At 44.0% G+C, this 21,836-nt stretch overlaps 1 protein-coding gene across 1 annotated transcript in view; it reads right to left on the bottom strand.

The window, feature by feature from the left end:
• Positions 1-21,836, bottom strand: part of SPTBN5 (spectrin beta, non-erythrocytic 5) — a 273,171-nt gene that overhangs the window by 81,332 nt on the left and 170,003 nt on the right. The window contains exons 39-42 of the mRNA XM_088471253.1: positions 20,392-20,510; positions 13,653-13,767; positions 3,588-3,701; positions 1,217-1,338 (exon numbers count right to left, since the gene is read on the bottom strand). Coding sequence (XP_088327379.1) covers positions 1,217-1,338; positions 3,588-3,701; positions 13,653-13,767; positions 20,392-20,510 — 470 coding nt within the window. The remainder of the gene's footprint in view (positions 1-1,216; positions 1,339-3,587; positions 3,702-13,652; positions 13,768-20,391; positions 20,511-21,836) is intronic.

Consider the following 21,836-nt stretch of genomic DNA (forward strand, 5'->3'; position numbering starts at 1 on the left):
ACATACCCCTCAAGTTGATTTACAATTTACTGAACTGATAATAAGATGCTGTTTAAATGATTATTAACTTTTCTTAGTAGTGTATAAACTAATCACGTTAACATGATTACTAACCTATCTACTTGTGTGCTGAAATATGCTAGTAATGTAGAGTTCTAATTCTCCCTCCCTGCCTTATTGCCTACACTGTGGGCGGGATGTACTAAGGTAAAAAATGCAGTAAAACCCTAAAAAATGCTGTTTTAGTTTTTTTATTAACTCATTTCTCATATGTACCAAACTCCGGAATGAGATACATTCCGGTGTTTGGACTCGGTGGGTAATGACATCTTTAGATGGCGTTACCCAGTAGAAGCATATGGGCTTCGTTTCGTGACATCCCCTGGGTGGAATCCAATCGGATCCATCCCAGCTCCCCTGCAGTACATGCGTCATTCTCTGCAGAACGAAGCCAGAGGGACTTCTCGGTCATAAACCCAGAAGTACCTCTATTGCAAAGGACAGTGCTTACCGGGAGAAATGTCCTTTGCGATTTTCTCGGTACATACCTGTGATATTATCACCGGTATGTACCTGATAGTTGGCGGTATATACGGCATTGGGGATGCAATGCTTAGTACATCCCTCCCTGTATCTTTTCACCATCTTATTTTGAGATCTGAATTAAATACCAAAATATGAGCATACACCTTCAACAGTTCCAGATTACCATATATTTATACTTTTGCCTAAAAGATTTCATACACATTTGTAGTATAATATAACTCCAGCGTGGTAACTAGAACTACTTTCATTTAAACTTATATTTTACACCTGCATCTACAACTCAAGCAGTGGGTTTAGTTTCTCAAAAGACCCAACACCCAACCCCAGAACTAATCTCGCCGTATTCCCAGATGTACGTGGTACAGTGTAACATTACAGGGGACACGGATAAAATAAGAAAACTTTTTTTTCTAAATATACTTGAGTTTAAGTCCCACAATCAGAATATCAAATACGTTGACATAAATCAATTTTATCCAATGGTAAAAATTATTTTTAAAAGAACTTGGACACTGATTTTAAGATTGTAAGCTCTTTCTACTCTACTCTACTTTATGGTCTTTGGTGAAAGTATCTCAATGAGAATGTGTCTGCCCCTATCTGTATCCTGTCCTGAATAGTACAGCATTAGGGAGTATGAATAGCCCAGTTTAGTCCATTCTTTATTTACCTTTCTGTGGCCTGTAGCTGCAGTCTTTGCCAGCTGTCAGTCATCTCCTTCTCTTTTGAGCTCAGACGTTTGCTCATTGGTGAATCTCTTCGGGACAGGCGGTTAGCTTCTTGATGCAAGGTCTGCAAGGAAATATTTATGTAAAATGATTTGGGTTCCTGAAGGTATCTGGCAAGTGTTAGTATTTTCCGAGAATACTGTGGATCTGGTCCCAACAAATGTAGGAAACGATTTATAAACAGACGCTCAAATTGTTGCTCAATATTTTGAGTGCTGAAATTCATGGCTGAATGTACTAAAGCATCGCTTTCAACTTCACAGGACTCATTTAAAGTGCTCTGAATCCTGTGGAGGGTGAAGCTTAGACCTAGAGTATGGGCTATGGGGCAGATTCAGAGGCAGATGCTACTTTGATTCGGTTGAAATTGAATGAAGGTTTTTGATGCACGCATGCTTAGATCTGGTCCTGCATCGTCGGTCGCAGTGTGTCTGCAGACGTTGGTTGATTGACAATCTGTGGCTGCTTGGGGGCGGTGATGGGGAGGGGCGCAGCTGTGTTGCCAGCATTTTAGGGACGTGCTGAAGCCAGTGACTGTGGCCTCGGAAGCCGATCCACTGGTTTCGGCAAGTTAGTTGTGGTGGGCATTCTCTGTAATCTTAGGGTTACTGAGATGTGGGATGGTTGCCGCGATGTTTGCATCTTTTGACACATGGAACAGATCTTAGTAGTGGATGGTGGGCGTCTCTTTACAGAAGACCACACCTGCAGCATTAGCATAACTACTCAGAGATCTGCTACCGAAGACACAGCACCAATCCCTCTTGTGTCCACCACTGAATCACCCCCTATGTCCCCCAAAGGGCTGAAAGAGGAAAAAAAAAATAGTTGATTCCAAAAGGCATGTTGTAACACTCACACATCTGCATGAAGAAGTTCCAGATAATATTCTAGATGGAGATGAGCAAAACTGGCTGCATTCAATATTCTAACGTAAGCGAATTTCTTTCTTTCTTTTAATTTTATTCATATTTTTTTTCTCTCTCTATATATTATATATATATATAAACCTGAATGGATTTTGATGGGGTTTCACTATCCTATATAGCAATGGTCAAGGAGGGTTTATGTGTATGGACCCATCCATTTGTGACAAAAGGGAGCCGAGCAGTCACGATTTTAGTGAAGCAAGTCACAGAAAAAATCTAGCCCGATGACAGTGCCGATTTGTTAGTGGCACTGAAACGTTGCTGTTTCTATGTGATGATTAATTAAAGAACGAGTTACAAGTACCCTGAGTGCTGCAACTGGACGCTAAGTACATATATATATATATACATACACTCTTTCAGTTAAATGGGCATTTCTGGGCAGCCACCATGCAGACACATAACTGATCCGTCTCGTAGGTGTGTGTTGGGCATGTAGCCACCCTCTTGTGTTTGTATGTGGTGTGCGGATGGAGATCGGTTACCGGTTTCAGACAGTTCTTTTGCACCAACCCCATGCTGGCTGCATAAGAGCAGTTTAAAACAGACGTCCCATCTTGATCCCCATACTAATGATGGCTGCAGACGGAAAAAACACGGGTGGCCCGGCCTTCCGCATGCAGATGCGTGGATACTGGCATAGACGGGCAGACACACGCATTAGCATAAGCTAGCAAGCTGCTACCCATAACATATGCCATGTAGATGGATTTTCCACGATCCTTTCCCTGTAAACCTACTGGAGGTCATTTTCAAAGCACACTTGATTTTGCATAGCTGTGCAATAATGAACCCCTCAGCACACGCCTCTCCATTCCTGGGAGCTGCACTGTTCCTATGTGCGGAAAGGTGCACTATGTACAAAAGTGTAACTGTTGTATTGAGGTCCAACTCTGCACTTTTTCTCCTAAAATACTTCTCAGCTTAGCCTAATTTATGGCTGATATTAATCATGAGTACATAGCAGCATCCTAATTACATTGTCAACTTTGTGAGTGTGCAGTGTGTTATTATACTGATAAAATAAAGTTGGTCTCTCACTGGTACACAAACTGAGGCACATTGGTGCCTATATAAGGAACGCCCTTACTCTGTAAAAGTATTCTCTACAATGCAAGGCAAGGCACTTAGCTGGTCCAAATGCAGATTTTGTGCTGCAGAGAGTATGTGGTGCGTTGTAAATTAACTATACTGTGTGCTACTGGGTAATAGACTAAACTGAATATTGTTTTAATGATAGTATTTTCTATAAATTCCGAGCTTATTAATAAAATAATTTGGTGTAAAACTGATACATAGGTATAAAATGTGTAGAACATTTTCTTTCTAGGGATTTTCTTTTTAAAACGAGTATATAGCTGCTAGTATTTCCTGGATTTCATACCTCTTTCTGTGTCTGGATGACTTTGATGTCTCGGATAGTTTCCTCATGTCTTCTGATTAAATTGGTAACACTCTCTACATCTTTCCCATAGTCAAGGGCCTGCATAAGCACACTCTAGAGAGGAAGAAGAAATAGTACAAATGAATGGTTATATTGTGTAATCCTCACTTCTCAATACACTGTGCAATTGCTGACTAAGTGTAAATTAGGCAACACATTTTCATAAAGAACAACATTGTTTGTGGCTGTTTTTCTAGGTCAGAGATGGGGAACCTCAGGCCCAGGGGCCGTATAAGGCCCGTGGAATCATTTGGTCTGGCCCTCTGAGCTTTTTTCTGCTAGCCTCATCTGGCAAGCAGGTTGCCTAGAATGGCATCCTGCAGCCAGAATCTATGCAGCAGTGCCGCCTATAGCATCTATCAGATGCTTCAGATGGTCACACCTCTGCCCTTACTGCTCCACGGAGCATCTTCAGGATGCTCCAGGCATCGCTGTAATCACTGATTGTTGCCCCGCCCCGTGTGACGTCACACGGAGGGGGCGAAGACTACACCAGGCCCACGAATGTTATATATATCAAAATGGCCAGAGCTGGCTTTTGGGGTGTTCAACCAGTGCGGTTGAACAGGGCCGCCACCCCATAGAGGGTGTACCCCTCCCCAACGTCCCGATTTCAGCAGGACAGTACTGTCCCCGCTTTTCATCCCATGGGCTGAAGTGGCCCACGGGTGGTCAAATCGGGTGGTTGGGGACCCCCACCACCGCAGCTGTGCCGGACCCCAGAATAGCTGAATGGATGCTGCGCGCATGCGCGCGACATCCATTCAGTGGCGGGAGAGGGCTGGAGGAAGCCCAGCCAGTGACAGAGTGCTGGGCTTACCCCCAGCCTGACGTTATTTGGAGGTGTGCCATGCGGACACGCCTCCAAACAACGTTACTTAGGGGGCACGGCCTATGGAAAATAGGCCACACCCCCATTGTCTGTAGTGCGCTATTAGCAGAGCCAGCACAGGGTGCTCCGACCCCTGAAGCCGGCCCTGAAAATGGCCCTCGGCAGATAAAAGGTTCCCCACCCCTGCTCTAGGTCAACATTTCATGGGTACAGTGTTCCTCTTTTATTAAAGGATACATCCAGCAGTAGGTGTGCTGGACTGATATATGTCCAGGATCTATTAACCAGCTATCCATATGCAGATATCCATCCATCCATGTGCAGGTATCCATCCATCCATGTACAGGTTTCTATCTATCTACAGTATCTCTCTATCCATCCATCTATTTACAGTATCTATCTATCTATCTATCTAAATACATGTACAGTTATGCAGCTATCTATCCATCTTTCCATCCATCCATCCATCCATCTATATACTGGTATGCATCTATTCATGTACTATGCGTCTATCCAGCTACAAGTATCCATGCAGCCATGTATTGGTATCTATCTATGTACAAGGATCCATCTATCTAGGCTATGTACAGGTATCCATCTATCAGTATATGCATCTATCAATCTACATGCACCCACCTATCAATGTACAGGCAGAGCCGTAACTAGACTTTTTGGTTCACTGTGCCAGAAGGAGCATTGGTGCCCCCCTCATTTTTCAAAGGGACATAATGCACCCAAAAAATGGGAATGGCCTCATGGGGAAGGTCCAGGGAAGAGATAGGGGAGGCCAGGAGATGCTGGGGATGAAATAAGAGGAAGCTACAAGCAAGAATGATAATAAACAGAAATTTGACAGGCCCAAACAGCGCCCCCTGACCTGTGGTGTCCTGTGCCATGGCACCGGCCACACTACCCTAGCTACGGCCCTGTGTACAGGTATCTATCTCTGTACAAGTATCAATCCATCCATCTATCTACCTACCTATCTACAGGTATCTATTTATCAATGTACAGGTATCTATATCCTTCTATCTATGTACAAATATAGATCTCTCTATTTACAAATATTGATCGATGTATCTGAATGTTTCAATTTAGATACTGAATTTCGCATTGTTAAGTTTTGCTTTCTGGGGCTCTGGGTCAGACTGACCTAAGCTGGGCATACACTGGAGCGACAGGTCCTTGAACGGGGATTGCCCGTACACACTAGAGTGAGTTAATAAATGATGGAACAATCACTGTTCTGTCCTTCATTAACATACCACAAGTCGCTAGGAATATCGCTAGGTTTGATGTACAGCACATCAAACCTAGCGACCGCGGGGCGCGCAATCACCCGTACACATTGAGTGATGTAGGCGATTTGCCATTACGAAATGGAAAATCAGCCCTAAATCGCTCCAGTGTGTACCCAGCTTTAGGATCATAGCAGGTGGGTATAACATATTCATGATACGGGTATGCAGGGGTTAAAATGGTGGGTTGATGTAGAGATGATAGAATACCATAGTACAGTACCATCCTGGTTTTGAGAAACAGCTCAAACCTGGTGCAGACTACAGGAAAAGAGAAGTAACATGGCCTGAAATGGCTGTGGTTTGGGAATGTTGTGGTCAGGTCAGGATTGTGACCTAATTTGCCACAATTTCCCAATCAAGTGTATTAGCAGCTATAGATATAGGTTATTGTTTTAGATCTGCTGCTTAGCAACAAAGTTATTTAATCAATTATGGTACATAAGCCCTCTTGGAAATATGATATCTGCTGTTACTCTGCCAACTATTGGGAACCATCATTTTGCCAGTAAACTCATGTCTGTAATACAAGGCCTGTACAGTATATATATTATGTGTTGGCACCATTTTTATCACACCATAAACAAACAGCACTCCATACTGTGTAACTATATAGTCAGCATTAAAAGGAGAGATGTGTGGTTCGATTCTCCAGACATCCGAATCCACCCAAATTTTGTGGATCCGGGTAAATCCGAATCGCGGCTCTAATCTCCTGCGGAGTTCCGGGAAAATCCAGGTCACGGTTCTGATCTTTTTTGCGGTTGGGAATTCGGATTTTAAATCCGAATTTCAAGTTTTGGATTGCATAAATTACATGATTTTAGCTGTTTTTAAAACTTTTTATCTATTTTTTATTGAAAAAATCCAGATCCAAAACCAAAACTTTTGAGGGTGGTTTTGCAAAACCAAATCCAGATCCAAAACCTTGAAGGAGATATCCGAAACCAAAACACGGGGTTCGGTGCACATCCCTAATTAAAAGGTGAAGAATTCATCCAATATCTTCTTGGCATTAAACATGCTGTGCTATACTAGTCTAATTTGGCCTTTGGCTCACCAGATGAACCTCTGAAAACTTTAATGGCCAGTCTAGGCCTAACTGTATATTATTTCTGAGTTTATTCTGTCATTTTGATACCTTCAATTATGTGGTTATTACTTGAACCAAAACTGCATTTCCCATGTTGTCAAGTAATGATAATACAGTGTGTTTGAGGAAAATATTCATGTTTATTACTTGGCATCTAATATATGCGGTCATGTGCACTATAGTATTGTAAAATGTGACCACACCAAAACAGAAGGGTGTGCAGCTGGACGGTGCCAGTGATTGAACCGCAGGATGATGTCATCGCGCAGATGTTCAAGTCACTGGAGATCAGTATGCTCAGATGTACAGCTGTTCTATACAGAAACCTCAGGCAATTTGAGGATCTAAAGTGATCAGCTATTAATGTCAAATTGAATGTGCTAATGAAAGACTCATTTGTTGACTTCCTAGGATACCTCGAAAAACCTCAAAGAGTTATTTTTCAAGACTCTATATGCAGAGGCCTGAATAACTACTTGTCAGATTTCTGAGTAGATTATTCCAACACTGTCATGAATTTAACTGCTTTATGATGAAAGGGATGAAACACGTTTATAGGCAGATGTCTTCTTTTACAATACCTGCTTTGTCCGACATTTCGGAATGATGTGCCTAAGAATAATAAACTTATAGACCTTTATAAATTTGGATACCCAAGAACTGATAAGACTGTCCCCCAAAAATGGAAAAAAAAGTGGGGGATGGTTTAAATGTCTATATAGTGAATTACAACGTATTTTGTTATTTACATCTTGGATGGATTGCGAGAGCAGTTCCATTCCATTATCTGTCTAATAGATGACTCACATGAGGCATGGTAGAGATCAGGCTAGGTATTTATACAAGGCTGCAATCAATGCAATAGTATTCTACCATTACCACTGAGTAGACCATTAGAAATGATTTCTTGACCTTATCATTAGAAGCCTCATTGTAGAGTTGGGCATAACTCCATCTGCAATCTATAAGTATTTCCACACTGCGCACAAGTCAGAAGATGTGACCGTATTTAGAGTTGAGTGTAGCTTCGACTTGCGGCTGCATGTTTGGAGTGGTGTGTCATTGGCATTTATGCATAATTTGAGCATAGTAGGTGCATGGAGACGCAAATCTAGCATGACCATTAGAGACAAGTCTGATTTTGAGTTAAACACATAAATATAATTCACCTTTTAGGATGCACATCTTATAGACAGGTCCACAAGGCCTAGGAGGCAGCACTGTCCACTCCTTAGTGACACCCTGCACCCATCTATCTGGCTGCTTTTGACCCTCCCCTTTCTGTATGACACATGTTCTGGGGACAGGGGAAGGAGGGGTAGCACTGGTATGGAGGTGCCCTGCTGTGGCTGTGCCTATGGGCATAAATATCTATAGAACAGATAACAAGTTGCATATATCTTAAATATCTTACAACACAAAATGCACAGCTACAACCACAATTTTGCAGCTGTAGTTTTCTTTTTCTTTTTTTTTTTAGCATAGTTTATTGCGTATTTCAAATATAAATAGGAGAGGAGTAAAAAATTGAAAGGTAGGTTGAGGAAAAGCTTTACATCAAGTAAAGGAAAATATTAAAACATAATTTGAATTACAGGTCTGACAAAAGATAAAGCCCCAAGTGACATTAAATCTGAACATGAGACCTGACCGTAATGAAAAACCAGAGATTGCCGTTGATGTCTGTGGGGAGCGGAAAGGGCAGAATGGAGCAAGGAAAGGTTGGAAGAGGGGGGAGGATGAGATCGGAAGTTAGGATAAAATGAGGAGGGGCATGAGGGGGTTGTGAAGTTAGTAAAGGGTTAAAAGAAAGGAGGTAATATAGGAGTGAACAAGTCTGCCAGGAATTGCGTTAATGCACAACCAATTATATGTTGGGGCAGTGGCGTAACTTCATCCCAGGTGCCCGGAGGCAAGATAAATGTTGGTGCCCCCCCCCCCCCAAATTTAAAATGTACCAGCCCCCAGCACATATGCCAGACCCAGCTGCCGCCCCCCTATGCAGTTCCCCCAGTGGTGGTCCCCCTGTGCAGTGCCCTCTGTAGAGGTCCTCCTATGCAGTGCCGCCTATGTAGTGCCCTCCAGTAATGGTCTCCCTATGCAGTACCTTTAGTAGTGGTCCCCTTTTGCAGTGCCCCAGTAGTAAGGGCCCCTGTAGTGCCCAAAGTAGTAAGCCCCCTGTAGTAAGCCCCCAGTAATGCCCCCTGTAGAAAGCCCCCAGTAAAGCCCCCTGTAGAAAGCCATTGGTAATGCCCCCTTTAGTAAGCCCCCTTAATGCCCCCTGTAGTAAGCCCCCAGTAATGCCCCCTGTAGTAAGCACCTGTAGTAAGCCCCCAGTAATGCCCCCTGTAGTAAGCCCCCATAATGCCCCCTGTAGAAAGCCCCCAGTAATGCCCCCTGTAGTAAGCCCCCGTAATGCTCCCTGTAGTAAGCCCCCTAATGCCCCTGTAGTGCTTCCAATAATGCCCCCTGTAGTCAGGCCCGCTGAGAGCAGCGGCGGGCCCGGATAATAGGGGGGCATGGCCTAATCGCGGGAGGTGTGGCCACGCCCCCTTCCTGAAAAAAAAAAGATTTGCAGCGGCGCTGCGCGCTGGGGAGGGGGGCGCTCTGGGCCCCCCCAGCCCTGCTCAAAGCCAGGGGGGCGCGATCAGTGTGATCGCTCCCCCGCACAGGCATAGGAGACTGCTGTGGCTGCTGCTCAGCAGCCACGAGCAGTCTCCACTGCAGCTCAGCACACACTGTGTGCTGGGCTGCTGTGAGGGAGGGGGAGCGGCACCGGACCCGGGCCCCCGCCGGACCCCTCAGGAAGACCGGGCCACGGTAATCTGTACCCGCCCCCCCCTCTCGGCGCCCGTGCCTGTAGTGAGCCCCCAGTAATTCCCCCTGTAGTGAGCCCCCAGTAATGTCCCCTGTAGTGAGCCCCCCCGCGAGCGCACACACATACAAAAAAAACCCAAAACATTACGTACCTGAAACCCTGCTCCAGTGTTGCTGCCTTCTGTCCCCGGCGCCCGCTCCTCAGAACTATGGGAGTGACGTCATGACGTCACTCTCATAGTGCATTGCGGGATCTGGAAGCGGAGCTCAGGAGTGAGCTCCGTTTCTCCGGCTACCGCCGGGGGGAAAGAAGGAGCCGGGCGCCCGCTGGTAACACACTCAGCGGGCACCCGGCAAATAGGGGGTGCGACCAAACCCCCCCGTATTGACGCCACTGGAGGAGGAGCGCCAATCAGCGGCGCTGCATATCCATGGCAGTGCCGGTAACGGCCCGGGGGACAATGGCGCCAGGTTCCCCCTTCAGGGCTGGAACCCGGCGGCAAATTACTCCATTGTCTCCGGGAGTTCCACCACTGTATTGGGGCCTCAAGACAAGTAGACCAAATACAGATGTGTCCTCATACACCTGGGCTCAACGTAATAGACTGCGAGTCGGAGCGGATGCGTGAATAAATGCGAGTATGCCCATATTTTTAAAGCAGCAAGCATGTTAAAGGCTAAACCAGCTTGGTTAGCCTTTAACATGCTTGCTGCTTTAAAAATACGGGCACACTCGCATGTATTCACGCAGCGGCGCCGGCTTGCAGTCTATTCCATTTAGCCCCTGGGGGTATATTTACTAAAGTGCGAGTTTATAGAAGTGGAGATGTTGTCCGTAGCAACCAGCCAGAGTCTAGCTATTATCTTGATAAGTAGAATGATTGGGCATCTTCTCTACTTTTATAAACCCACACCCTAGCAAATATAGCCCATAGCACCAATACATCATACAGTGTGAGAACAGTGGCGTCACAAGGGGGGTGCGGTGGGTGCGGGCCGCAACGGGTGTCACCCTCTAAGGGGGTGACACCAAAATCCGAATCATCCCCGCCCCCCGCTCAGCAGAGCCTGCACTGCAGGAAGACGCCAGGCTGGAGAGGCGCTCTCCCTGCAGCAGCTGCTGAGACAGCTTTTACTTCTGCCGGCTGCCGCTGTGCCTGTCACACTGAGACAGCCAGCGGCAGCCTACTGTACAGTAAGTGGCAAGTGCGGCTGTGCTCTTCATACAGTCCCCCCCATGTGGGGGGGGGGGAGGAGCGCTAGAGGCACGGGGCTGATTACCTACTGTAAACAGTGTAAAGACCATCAGCCTGACTGAAGCCGCCGGCCGCCGGGGTGGATGGCAGCTGAGCTTCTGCTCCTCCTCTCTTCAGTGAATGAGCTCCCTGCCTGACAGATCGTCACGCTGGGAGCAGGCAGGGACAGTCTACAAAACATTTGCCAGTTTACAAGTGTATTCAGACACTGTTGATTACACTTGAATACTGACAAGTAGTTTGTACACTGTCCCTGCTTCTTCCCAGCGTGACCCTCTGACCTCCCAGTCAGAGAGGATGAGAAGGAGCAGGGAGATAGCATACAGTGCAGCAGCAGCAGCCAGCACAGTGACTATGGTATAATGTATACAGTATGTGTAATGGGAAGTAACTAATTCAGTGAGGAGAGAGTGTCTATGCTGGGGATGGTGTGTTAATGTATGTGCATGGGTATACTCATTGTGTTTCTGTATGTATAAGGGGTGTATTCATGTTATGGGTTATATGTGGGTCAATGATGGTCTCTGCATTATCTGGCGGTTACTACGACACTCTGTATTATCTGGCGGTTACTACAATGCTCTCTGAATTATCTGGCGGTTACCATGACGCTCTCTGCATTATCTGGCGGTTACTACAATGCTCTCTGAATTATCTGGCGGTTACCATGACGCTCTCTGTATTATCTGGCGGTTACTACGATGCTCTCTGCATTATCTGGCGCTTACTACAATGCTCTCTGTATTATCTGGCGGTTACTACGATGCTCTCTGCATTATCTGGCAGTCACTGTTACACTCTATGCAATACAATAGGGGGCATTACTTCTGGGGGTAATATTATAGGGAGCATTACCACTACCATTGTGGGCACTATTAGGGGGCATTACTAATGGGGGCACTACTACAGGGAGCATTACTTTTGATGGCACTACTAATGGGGGCATTACTACTAGGGGCATTTCTACTGAGGGCATTAATAATGGGGTCACTACTATAGGGGGCACTACTATAAGGGGCATTACCACTACCGCTGGGGGCACTATTAGGGGGCATTACCACTGGGGACATTGCATAGGGGCACTGCATAAGGGGCACTACATACGGGGCACCACTACTGGGGGCATTGTGTAAATGTGTCTGCTGGACTGGTATTTGGGGAGAGTTTGCGGAGCTGTGCATCAATTTTTTATTTTTTTTGGTGGGGTGGGGGGGGGTCACCATGAGTTATAGCAACGGGTGACACCAACACTAGTGACGCCTCTGTGTGAGAAGACTAGCTTTCCGTACTTTTGTCTTCAATTTTGCATCTTATTTGCATTGCAGAAGCAGCAACAAGCCACTCAGTGTACTAGAGATGCTGGGCTGCCACATTAACTGCACTGGAACTGGTTTTACATACATACAAACAATACTTGGTGTTGGAAACAGCCAGGGCCGCTGCATGGAAGCCCTTCTTATACAGATTCAAATGTCACACACAGATATAAGAATGTCGCACATCAAATTGATCAGTATAATCTACCAACGTAGTTTTGTTGCTTCCAGTTCTTTTATTTATGCGAATAAGAGGCACATTTTAAGCGAGAAAGACGCCCGGCGCAGCCAAGTCTGGGACTTGGTGCGTCCAGAGGGACTACATTTTCACTGTAAACTCTAAATGATAAATTTTATGCCAATAAATTATTTTCATACATACTGTACAGGCCTGATAGAAAAAGCAAATCAACAAACCAACAAATTCACTTCCTGAGTGAACTGCCATCTTAATGTATTAATGTATTTTGGCTACCTGGCTGCTTTTTGGTTTTTCTACTATCTACTGTATTGTATAATACATTGTACTTTGACTATGCGCCATTTGCTTTTGATCTAGGGTGCTTACACCTCACCTTTAAAATTGGTTACTTTAAAACCACGTTTTGTGGTACAATTGCAATGGAGGTAAGGCTACCACATTATATATCCCAGTCTTTCTACTTCTTGCCTGCTGCTGATTTGGTAGATTAGCCGGAAGTCCAGATCACCATGGTGTCTTCTACCATTCCATCCTCCGTTTTGTGGTTTACTTTCTGTCTTGAGACAAGTATTGTTACATTTCGCTGCTTGTCGTATGAAGATCCCTCCAATAAGCCGTGATTGTTGCTACAGCAAGGGTTGGTGATTGTCACCCTCTAAGTAGAACTAGCACTTTAACCAGTGAAGATCATCCCAGTCCTTTACCCTTTACCTGTTAGCTAGTATATTGGAATGACCAGTAGGCTGACTCTTGTTGGTCAACATTCTAGTACACAAGGTTACATCGTCTGCTTCACAATCTCATCTCTTGGGTAAAGTTATATCACCATTTCTGTTATATCACCATTTCTGTTATAGCTATGTCACAGTAACAGTATTTCTCAGCATGTGCCTTATATATCTTAATACCATCCTTGATCTTTGGATTAGATGAATTCAGACTCAGATATGAATGTATTACAAAGAAGTGTCACACCCATATGAAATTAGCTAAATACACAATCTTTTATTCCATTCTTAGTGTTCAAAACCACAAGATTTTAATGTGCCAATTTTAGAGATTAGTAGACTTTAGAAACAGATACACTTACTGTAGCAGCCTCACAATACCTTTCCAGGACCACACATCCACTTAATATGAACTAATATTTTCCCCTAATTATAATCCTTGCTCTCATACTTTCCCATGTACCTTTTCAGTCATCCTCTCATTGATGTCGTCAATTTCACGGATCAAGGCGTGAATTTCCAGTGCTCCCTCTAATGCCTTGCGATATTTGTTTAGATCGCCATGGAAACTATTCCACCTACATAAGACATGGCATCCAAGTTAAAATGTCACATACATACTTCAAATCAACTAAAATGATAAACTGAGGATTAAAGGACCTGTTACACAGCCTCACTGAAAAATAGCAGTAAATATTAAACTGTTCTTAAAATAAATACTTATGTCTTACTGTATATATGAACCAATACCACCAAAAAACATTTTACTGAAGCATACCAGGTGTGCCACCATAACAGTTCAGATTTATCTTTGTGTTACACAAAACTTACATTTTTGTAATATCTAATCTTTCTGCAAACAGACAAATTGTTGTTTGTTTGTTTATTTGTATGTATGTATGTATGATGAGTTAATTGTCATCATAATATCCCTTTGGTTTCTGTTGTGTATTCATTCTAGGGGTGAGTGGAACCGAGTAGAACCGAACCCGCTCACCCCTAATTCATTCCCTTACTTTTTCTATGTATTTACACTCTCATCATCTGAGAATGTAATTTACTTCCTGATGTAATACTACCTTCCTTCAGCTTTGTGAATGCAGGCAAATATACCTCTCTAATCTGCTGTTCACTGTCTTCATTGACCTACGGCAGACTGCAGAAGGGACATAACCATGTGTCCTTAGCTGGATATCTGCCTTTCTCCAACAATCCATGAGCATATCTAAATATTGGGTTCTTTATTCAAAATAATCAGATAAATGGAGGTGACAATGATTTACTTTTGCACTTGATACCAGAGGCACAGTATACTTTGGAATGATCAAGTATGAACTCTTACAGGGGTATTCAATTTGGAGCGAAAAGTCCGTTGTTGCGATAATTTCGCACCGATGACGTCATTTTCGCTGGTTTTGGTTTTACACCATATTCAATTTCAAAGACTTTTCGCAGGTTCGAAAAGTCTTTAAAAAAAAACGGGGATAACTTTTCACCACTCAATAGGTGGCGAAAAAAAGTGCAGAATTGGAGTTTAGGGGTGCAGGCTTAAAAAAAATAGCCTGCACCCTTCAGAATGACCCCTTGAAACGATCTGTGTCAAAAAGAAGAAAAAAAATCGGGACACCCCAAAAAAAGCACTTTGAATTTGTTAAAAAATAGCGAACTTGACTCTGGGGGGGTCCCCAAATATGCCCCAGGTGTTTTTTCATTGCAGCTGCTTGCGGCAGGTGGGTTTTTCACCATTTTTTCAAGTCACTTTAGCAACTTCAAAATATGCTGACCCCCATTTTCAAGTACCCCAAATTTGCTGGGCATAGTTATTTTTCCCCAAAAAAAATTCTAAATGCTCTTCTGCATCACTTTCTTCAAAGTCGCATTTATGCACTTGCCGCGGCTATTAGAAACCCCGACTTCCTTCAGTAGTTAAAAATGGAGGTACCCATAGTGATCCCCCATGTCTACACATCTTTAGGGGGGTCCCTAGAATATTTCCAGAAAATTCCCGTTTTTGTTGAACCTGTAAAAAAAAGTTGAAAAAATTTACAAAAAAAATTACATAAGGTCCCCCCCCAAAATCCAAACCAGCCCCAGGCTTGCCAGCCAGTGGTGGTTTCTAAAAATACGGGGAACAAAATGTGTAGGGTTCCACAGTTCCCACGTGGGCCAGTCACACCACGTTGGAACTGTCAGTAGCCGGAGCCAATCAGCGGCCGCTCTACAGTCAGCGCGGCCGCTGATTGGCTCTCAGGACTGCCAGCTCCGTGGATGTGCCGTCAGCATTCGGGAGCTATGAGTATGCGTGGTAACACACATATTCATAGCTCGTTCGTTGGTCGTGTATTCAGTTTTCTTTTGGCCAAGTACGTGGATTACTGCGGAGACCAGCGCCAGGATAGAGGTGAGTATGATTTTTTCTTTGCAGGGCCATGTTTTTTGGATATTCTACTTGGACAAGGGGACTGAACATCTGGTATAGGTAAGTATGTGTGAATGGGTGTGTAATAACTAATAAGCTTATACTGGTGTGTGTGTTTTGTCTTTTTTTAACTATTTATTTTACAGTGAAATTACAGGTGCCGCATGTCTGCTGGCACTTGTAGTTCCACAAGTGCAAAATGGCAGGCAAGCTGGCACTTGTAGTTCCACTGTAAAGTACAATAGCGTTACATTATTTGGCCCCCTATTACCCCCATACCCACCAAGCAAGGGGTATGGGGAAGAGCCCCAGGCTTCAGCGTAAGCCTGTGGTGCTCGGGAGAGGGGGGACCTTTTTTTGGGGGGTACCCGACTCCCCCGAGATCACCGGCTTGCGCTGACCGACTTGGGGTGTAATGCTTTGGACCTGGAGCCCCGGTGATTGGGTCTCCGGGCTGTGGCATTACACCCCGGTCGGTTGGGTCTGGTGCTGGTCTTAAATATAGGGGGTACCCCACGTCTTTTTTGCCCCCTATATTTAAAGCCAGCACTAGTCCCTGCAGCCTGGTGTTGGTTTCTAAAATACGGTGGAACCCTACACATTTTGGGCCTGATTCAGAGGCGGTCGGTGGATGCAAGCGGTCGCTCAGAAACTGGGCGGCCGCTTGCATCCTGACCGGCCGCCTCTGTTTCGGTCGTTAGGCTGTGGGTTTACACCCACAGCTCTAACGACCGCTAGGGTGATGGTCACGATGGTCATAGACCATCGCGACCATCGGGGCTTACGATGAGACCCTAGGTTAGGGTATCACTTGTCGTAAGCCCCGGAGAGCTTCTGGCTCTGTCAGAGCCGGAAGCTCTCCACTGACATCACTAGTGATGTCAGTGGGGCCTCCCCCAAACGGTAGGCGTTCCCATGGGAACGCCTCCGTTTGGGCTGCCACGCCCCCGGCCCGCCTTCCAAACGGGGCGAGCTGTCAATCAACATCGACAGCTCGCCCCGTTTGGAAAGAGACCGCTACGACCGGCGCTGTCGGTCGTAGCGGGTCTCATGCATGCGCACGAAGGAGCCGGCTCCCTCGTGCGCATGCGCAATGGACAAACATCGAGGCGGCCGTGCGGTCGTAGACCGTACGGCCGCCTCTGAATGAAGCCCTTTGTTCCTCGTATTTTTAGAAACCACCACTGGCTGGCAAGCCTGGGGCTGGATTGGCTTTTGGGGGGGGACCTTATGTCATTTTTTTTGTACATTTTTTCAACTTTTTTTTACAGGTTCAACAAAAACGGGAATTTTCGGGAAATATTCTAGGGACCCCCCTAAAGATGTGTAGACATGGGGGATCACTATGGGTACCCCCATTTTTAACTGCTGAAGGAAGTCGGGGTTTCTAATAGCGCGGCAGGAAAAAACACCTGCCAAAGCTATGTAAAAACCAGACTTTCTTTTGCAGGCAAAAATAGGGGTACCCATAGTGATCCCCCGTGTCTGGACATCTTTAGGGGGGTCTCCGGCATATTTCCTGAAAATTCCCGTTTTTGATCGTAAATGGGGTCAAGGGTCATTTTAAAAAAAACAGGGATAATTTTCCAAATCACTACAGCAAGTGAAAAAAAGTGCAGAATTGGGGTTTGGGGGTGCAGGCTTAAAAAAAATAGCCTGTAATTTTGGGAATGTCCTCTTAAAAAGGAAATGTTCAAAAAAAAATGTAAAAAAAAAAAATCAGGACACCCTAAAAAAAAAAAAAAAAAAAATGTTGTTGTGAAAATAAAAAAAAATGCCAAACTAACGAAAATTTATTCTGGTGGGCTCCCTAAGTATGTGGCAGGTGTTTTTTTCATTGCGCAAAGTAGCGGCAGGTGCATTTTTGCAGAATTTAAAAAAAATTACTTTATGGACACAAAAATATGCTAGTAACCATTTTCATATACCCCAAATTTGATGGGACCACTTTTAAAAATGAAAAAAAATAAATAAATGCTCTTCTGCATCACTTCTTCAAAGTCGGGAAAAAAACACCTGCCGCGGCTATTTAAAAACCCCGACTTTCTTCTGCAGGCAAAAACGGGGGTACCCATAGTGATCCCCGAGGTCTGGACATCTTTAGTCCTACAATTATTTCCAAAAAATTCCCCTTTGTTTTCGCCGATCCAAGTATTGCCGGGTGCCGTTTTCGACGATTTCATATTGAATACGGGGATAAGCGGGGGCGCGCGCTGTACTTTTTCGCCGGCAAAAGCTCCGATGTGCAGTGAAATTTTCGATGGCGAGGTTAACGTTTCATATTGAATACCCCTCTTAATCTTGATATGTAAGTGTAGCTTTTAAATATTTATGACTATTGTTTAGAACCTGGGATATCATCAAGGAGATTCACGTGGTCAACAACTTACCTTGTCAAATAATACTATAATCCATTTACTCATGAGTGATTGTAGCAAGTATTATACAATATTCTTAATTGAGAATGTAGAATAACTCCAATTTCACGTTCCCATTTTCTTATTTTTTGTGTATATTTCACCTTTCCTTTTCATAGTGGGCCCTCAGACCACTACTTGCCACATACCTGTAGCCACTATTATACAGTGCATCCGGAAAGTATTCACAACGCTTCATTTTTTCCACATTTTGTTATGTTACAGCCTTATTCCAAAATTTTTATAAATTCATTTTTGTCCTCAAAATACTACACACAATACCCCATAATGACAATGTGTAAAAAGTATTTTTGCGATTTTTGCAAATTTAATAAAAAAAAAAAAAAAAGAAATCACATGTACATAAGTATTCAAGGCCTTTGCTCAATACTTTGTTGATACACCTTTGGCAGCAATTACAGATTCAAGTCTTTTTGAATATGATGCCACAAGCTTGGCATACCTATCTTTGGGCAGTCTCGCTCATTCCTCTTTGCAGCACCTCTCAAGCTCCATCAGATTGGATGGGAAGTGTCGGTGCACAGCCATTTTTAGATCTCTCCAGAGATGTTCAACAGGATTCAAGTCTGGGCTCTGGCTGGGCCACTCAAGGACATTCACAGAGTTGTCCTGAAGCCACTCCTTTGATATCTTGGTTGAGTGCTTAGGGTCGTTGTCCTGCTGAAAGATGAACCGTCACCCCTGTCTGAGGTCAAGAGCGCTCTGGAGCAGGTTTTCATCCAGGATGTCTCTGCACATTGCTGCATTCATCTTTCCCTCTATCCTGACTGGTCTCCCAGTTCCTGCCGCTGAAAAACATCCCCACAGCATGATGCTGCCACCACCATGCTTCACAGTACGGGTGGTATTGGCCTGGTGATGAGCGGTGCCTGGTTTCCTTCAAACATAACGCCTGGCATTCACGCCAAAGAGTTCAATCTTTGTCTCTCATGGTCGGAGAGTCCTTCAGGTGCATTTTGGCAAACTCCAGGCGGGCTGCCATGTGCTTTTTACTAAGGAGTGGCTTCCGTCTGGCCACTCTACCATACAGGCCTGATTGGTGGATTGCTGCAGAGATGGTTGTCCTTTTGGAAGGTTCTCCTCTCTCCACAGAGGAATGCTATAGCTCTGACAGAGTGACCACCGGGTTCTTGGTCACCTCCCTGACTAGGGCATTTCTCCCCCGATCGCTCAGTTTAAATGGCCGGCCAACTCTAGGAAGAGTCCTGGTGGTTCCGAACTTCTTCCATTTACGGATGATGGAGGACCTTCAAAGCAGCAGATATTTTTCTGTACCCTTCCCCAGATTTGTGCCTCGAGACAATCCTGTCTCAGAGGTCTACAGACAATTACTTGGACTTCATGCTTGGTTTGTGCTCTGACATGCACTGTCAAGTGTGGGGAGCTTATATAGACAGGTGTATGCCTTTCAAAACCACGTCCAATCAACTGAATTTACCACAGGTGGACTCCGATTAAGCTGTAGGAACATCTCAAGGATGATTAGTGGAAACAGGATGCACCTGAGCTCAATTTTGAGCTTCATGGCAAAGGCTGTGAATACTTATGTACATGTAATTTCTTAGTGTTTTTTTTTATTTTTATTAAATTTGCAAAAATCTCAAAAAAACTTTTTACACGTTGTCATTATGGGGTATTGTGTGTAGAATTTTGAGGACAAAATTTATTCCGTTTTGGAATAAGGCTGTAACATAACAAAATGTGGAAAAAGTGAAGCGTTGTGAATACTTTCCGTATGCACTGTAGTTATTTATGTTCTTTGTATGTCAGTCATTACAAGTCTACTTGGTGAGGCTGACTGAGTTGGACGCATCCACAATTGATTTTCGGTGCGGCAGCGTCTTTGTACTTCCTCTAATATTCAAATGTGACAAACCTAACAGCAATTCAGATTTGTATAAACATTTTATGCAAAATAAATATTTTGTTATCATTTTTTCTTATACTGACCGGGTTCATATCTTTTTAAATATAAACATACTCAATCGCTGTTTTATTTCTTCTTTGTTCTACAAATGCAACAATCTGCCTTGGCGTGTCCGAAGCGCATGCTAATTAATGTGCTATGCCTAACCCGCCCACTGTGTTAGAGTCCGTGTACGCAGCTGCCATCATTCGTATCTAGATCTCCACCAGCCCCATGCTTGATGTAACATTTTTGTCTGAAAAAGAGTCGGATTCTTGTGTGACCACTACTAAGATGCAAAAACATTTCAATACAAACTAAGAAGATGCCTATGACACTCCCTTGAAGTTCCTATTGGAATTCCTCCATTATCCTTCCCCAGTTGTCACTAATTTCACGCTAAATACACTTGTAGGGCACAGCAGAACAGACCACTTACTTGTCATTCAGTTGTTTCTTTCGCTGGTAAATCGTTTTCATCTCCTCCTGGTTCTGCCTCTCCAACTTGGTGGCAAGAGTGTTAATAGCTTTTATGTGGGCATCATCCACTGTCACTTCCTGAAAAACATAACTAAAGCCTTTAATTTTAGATAAAATATATATTTTTATATAAAACATATAAGGCTAATTATTGATATGTTTCTCATTAATTAAGCAATCACGGACAGACCTTGCAGCACTACAATGCAGATTGTATGTGAATTTCTACTAAGACCATTCAAGGTCATCTAATTGTACTTCTGAAACAACATTTATTTCCTATCTGATGAAGCGGCTGCGACCTGCGAAATGCGTCATTTATTTAGTTATATTTTTGGAAACTGTAACCGCTTTCATGAAACGGTGGGGGAGATGTACTAAGCTCTGAAAAGTGATAAAGTGGAGAGTGATAACCACCAGCCATTCAGCTCCTAACTGTCATGTTAGGCTTTGTTTGAAAAATGACAGTTGGGAGCTGATTGGTTGGTAGCTTATCACTCTCCATTTTATCACTTTCCAGAGTTTAGTACATCTGGCCAATGTCTACTCCAATATTGAAGAAGTAAATTAGAATTAGGATATTGTTGTATTATATATACCTATAAAGACTCATATGGTAATTTTACTGGTACACCTACCTATGAGATACCTATATTTCTACTATTTGTACTGACGGGATTCTGCATTCATTTTATATATCAAGAAGATAGATAGAAAGTGGTGTCCTCCCTTCTCTTTGCCCAATGATCAGTTCACCTGATAGTTTTAGAATGCTGGATTTTATGTCACCAGGAAAATATGGTTTAAGAGAGGAGACACTCACATGTAATTTATATGGCCTTCCCCATATATATGCATTTTACTAGCTTTCTAATAAACGCTAATCACATGATCTATTGCAGATTTATCTATGGTTGCACAGTGCTCTCGTAATTGTAGATATCCAGGAGATTCCTATGTCACCATACCCACTCAGATTTCTGTTTGCATTCAATACAAGTGGAACATATATACTATTCAAATGAGACTATATATACCATGCATTCATTAACCAACGCTTTGTACAATTTGCCAACGGAGAGGGAGCACAAATTGGACAGAACCAGTATTTCGACAGATGTGCTTAACACAAACTCTTAAGGATCCCATTACTGTTCCAGCTTATGTTAATGCACACGTAAATAATGTTCTGAATGATTCTATACATTGTGAAGGTATGAATACAGATTGAAAGGACGGGTTGGGTAAGGGTTGCCGGCAGTTAGGATCCCGGCGGTCATAATCCCAACACTGGGATACCGACAGGGTTAACACACCGACACTTGTTGGTTGGTATGCTAACCATCTCCCTACCCTAACCCTCCATTTCTGGTGCCTAACCCTAACCTGCCCCCTTTCCCCCTA

The sequence above is a fragment of the Taudactylus pleione genome, unplaced genomic scaffold (genome assembly GCF_031769625.1).
Source record: "Taudactylus pleione unplaced genomic scaffold, aTauple2 ptg000113l, whole genome shotgun sequence".
Classification (NCBI taxonomy): Eukaryota; Metazoa; Chordata; class Amphibia; order Anura; family Myobatrachidae; genus Taudactylus; species Taudactylus pleione.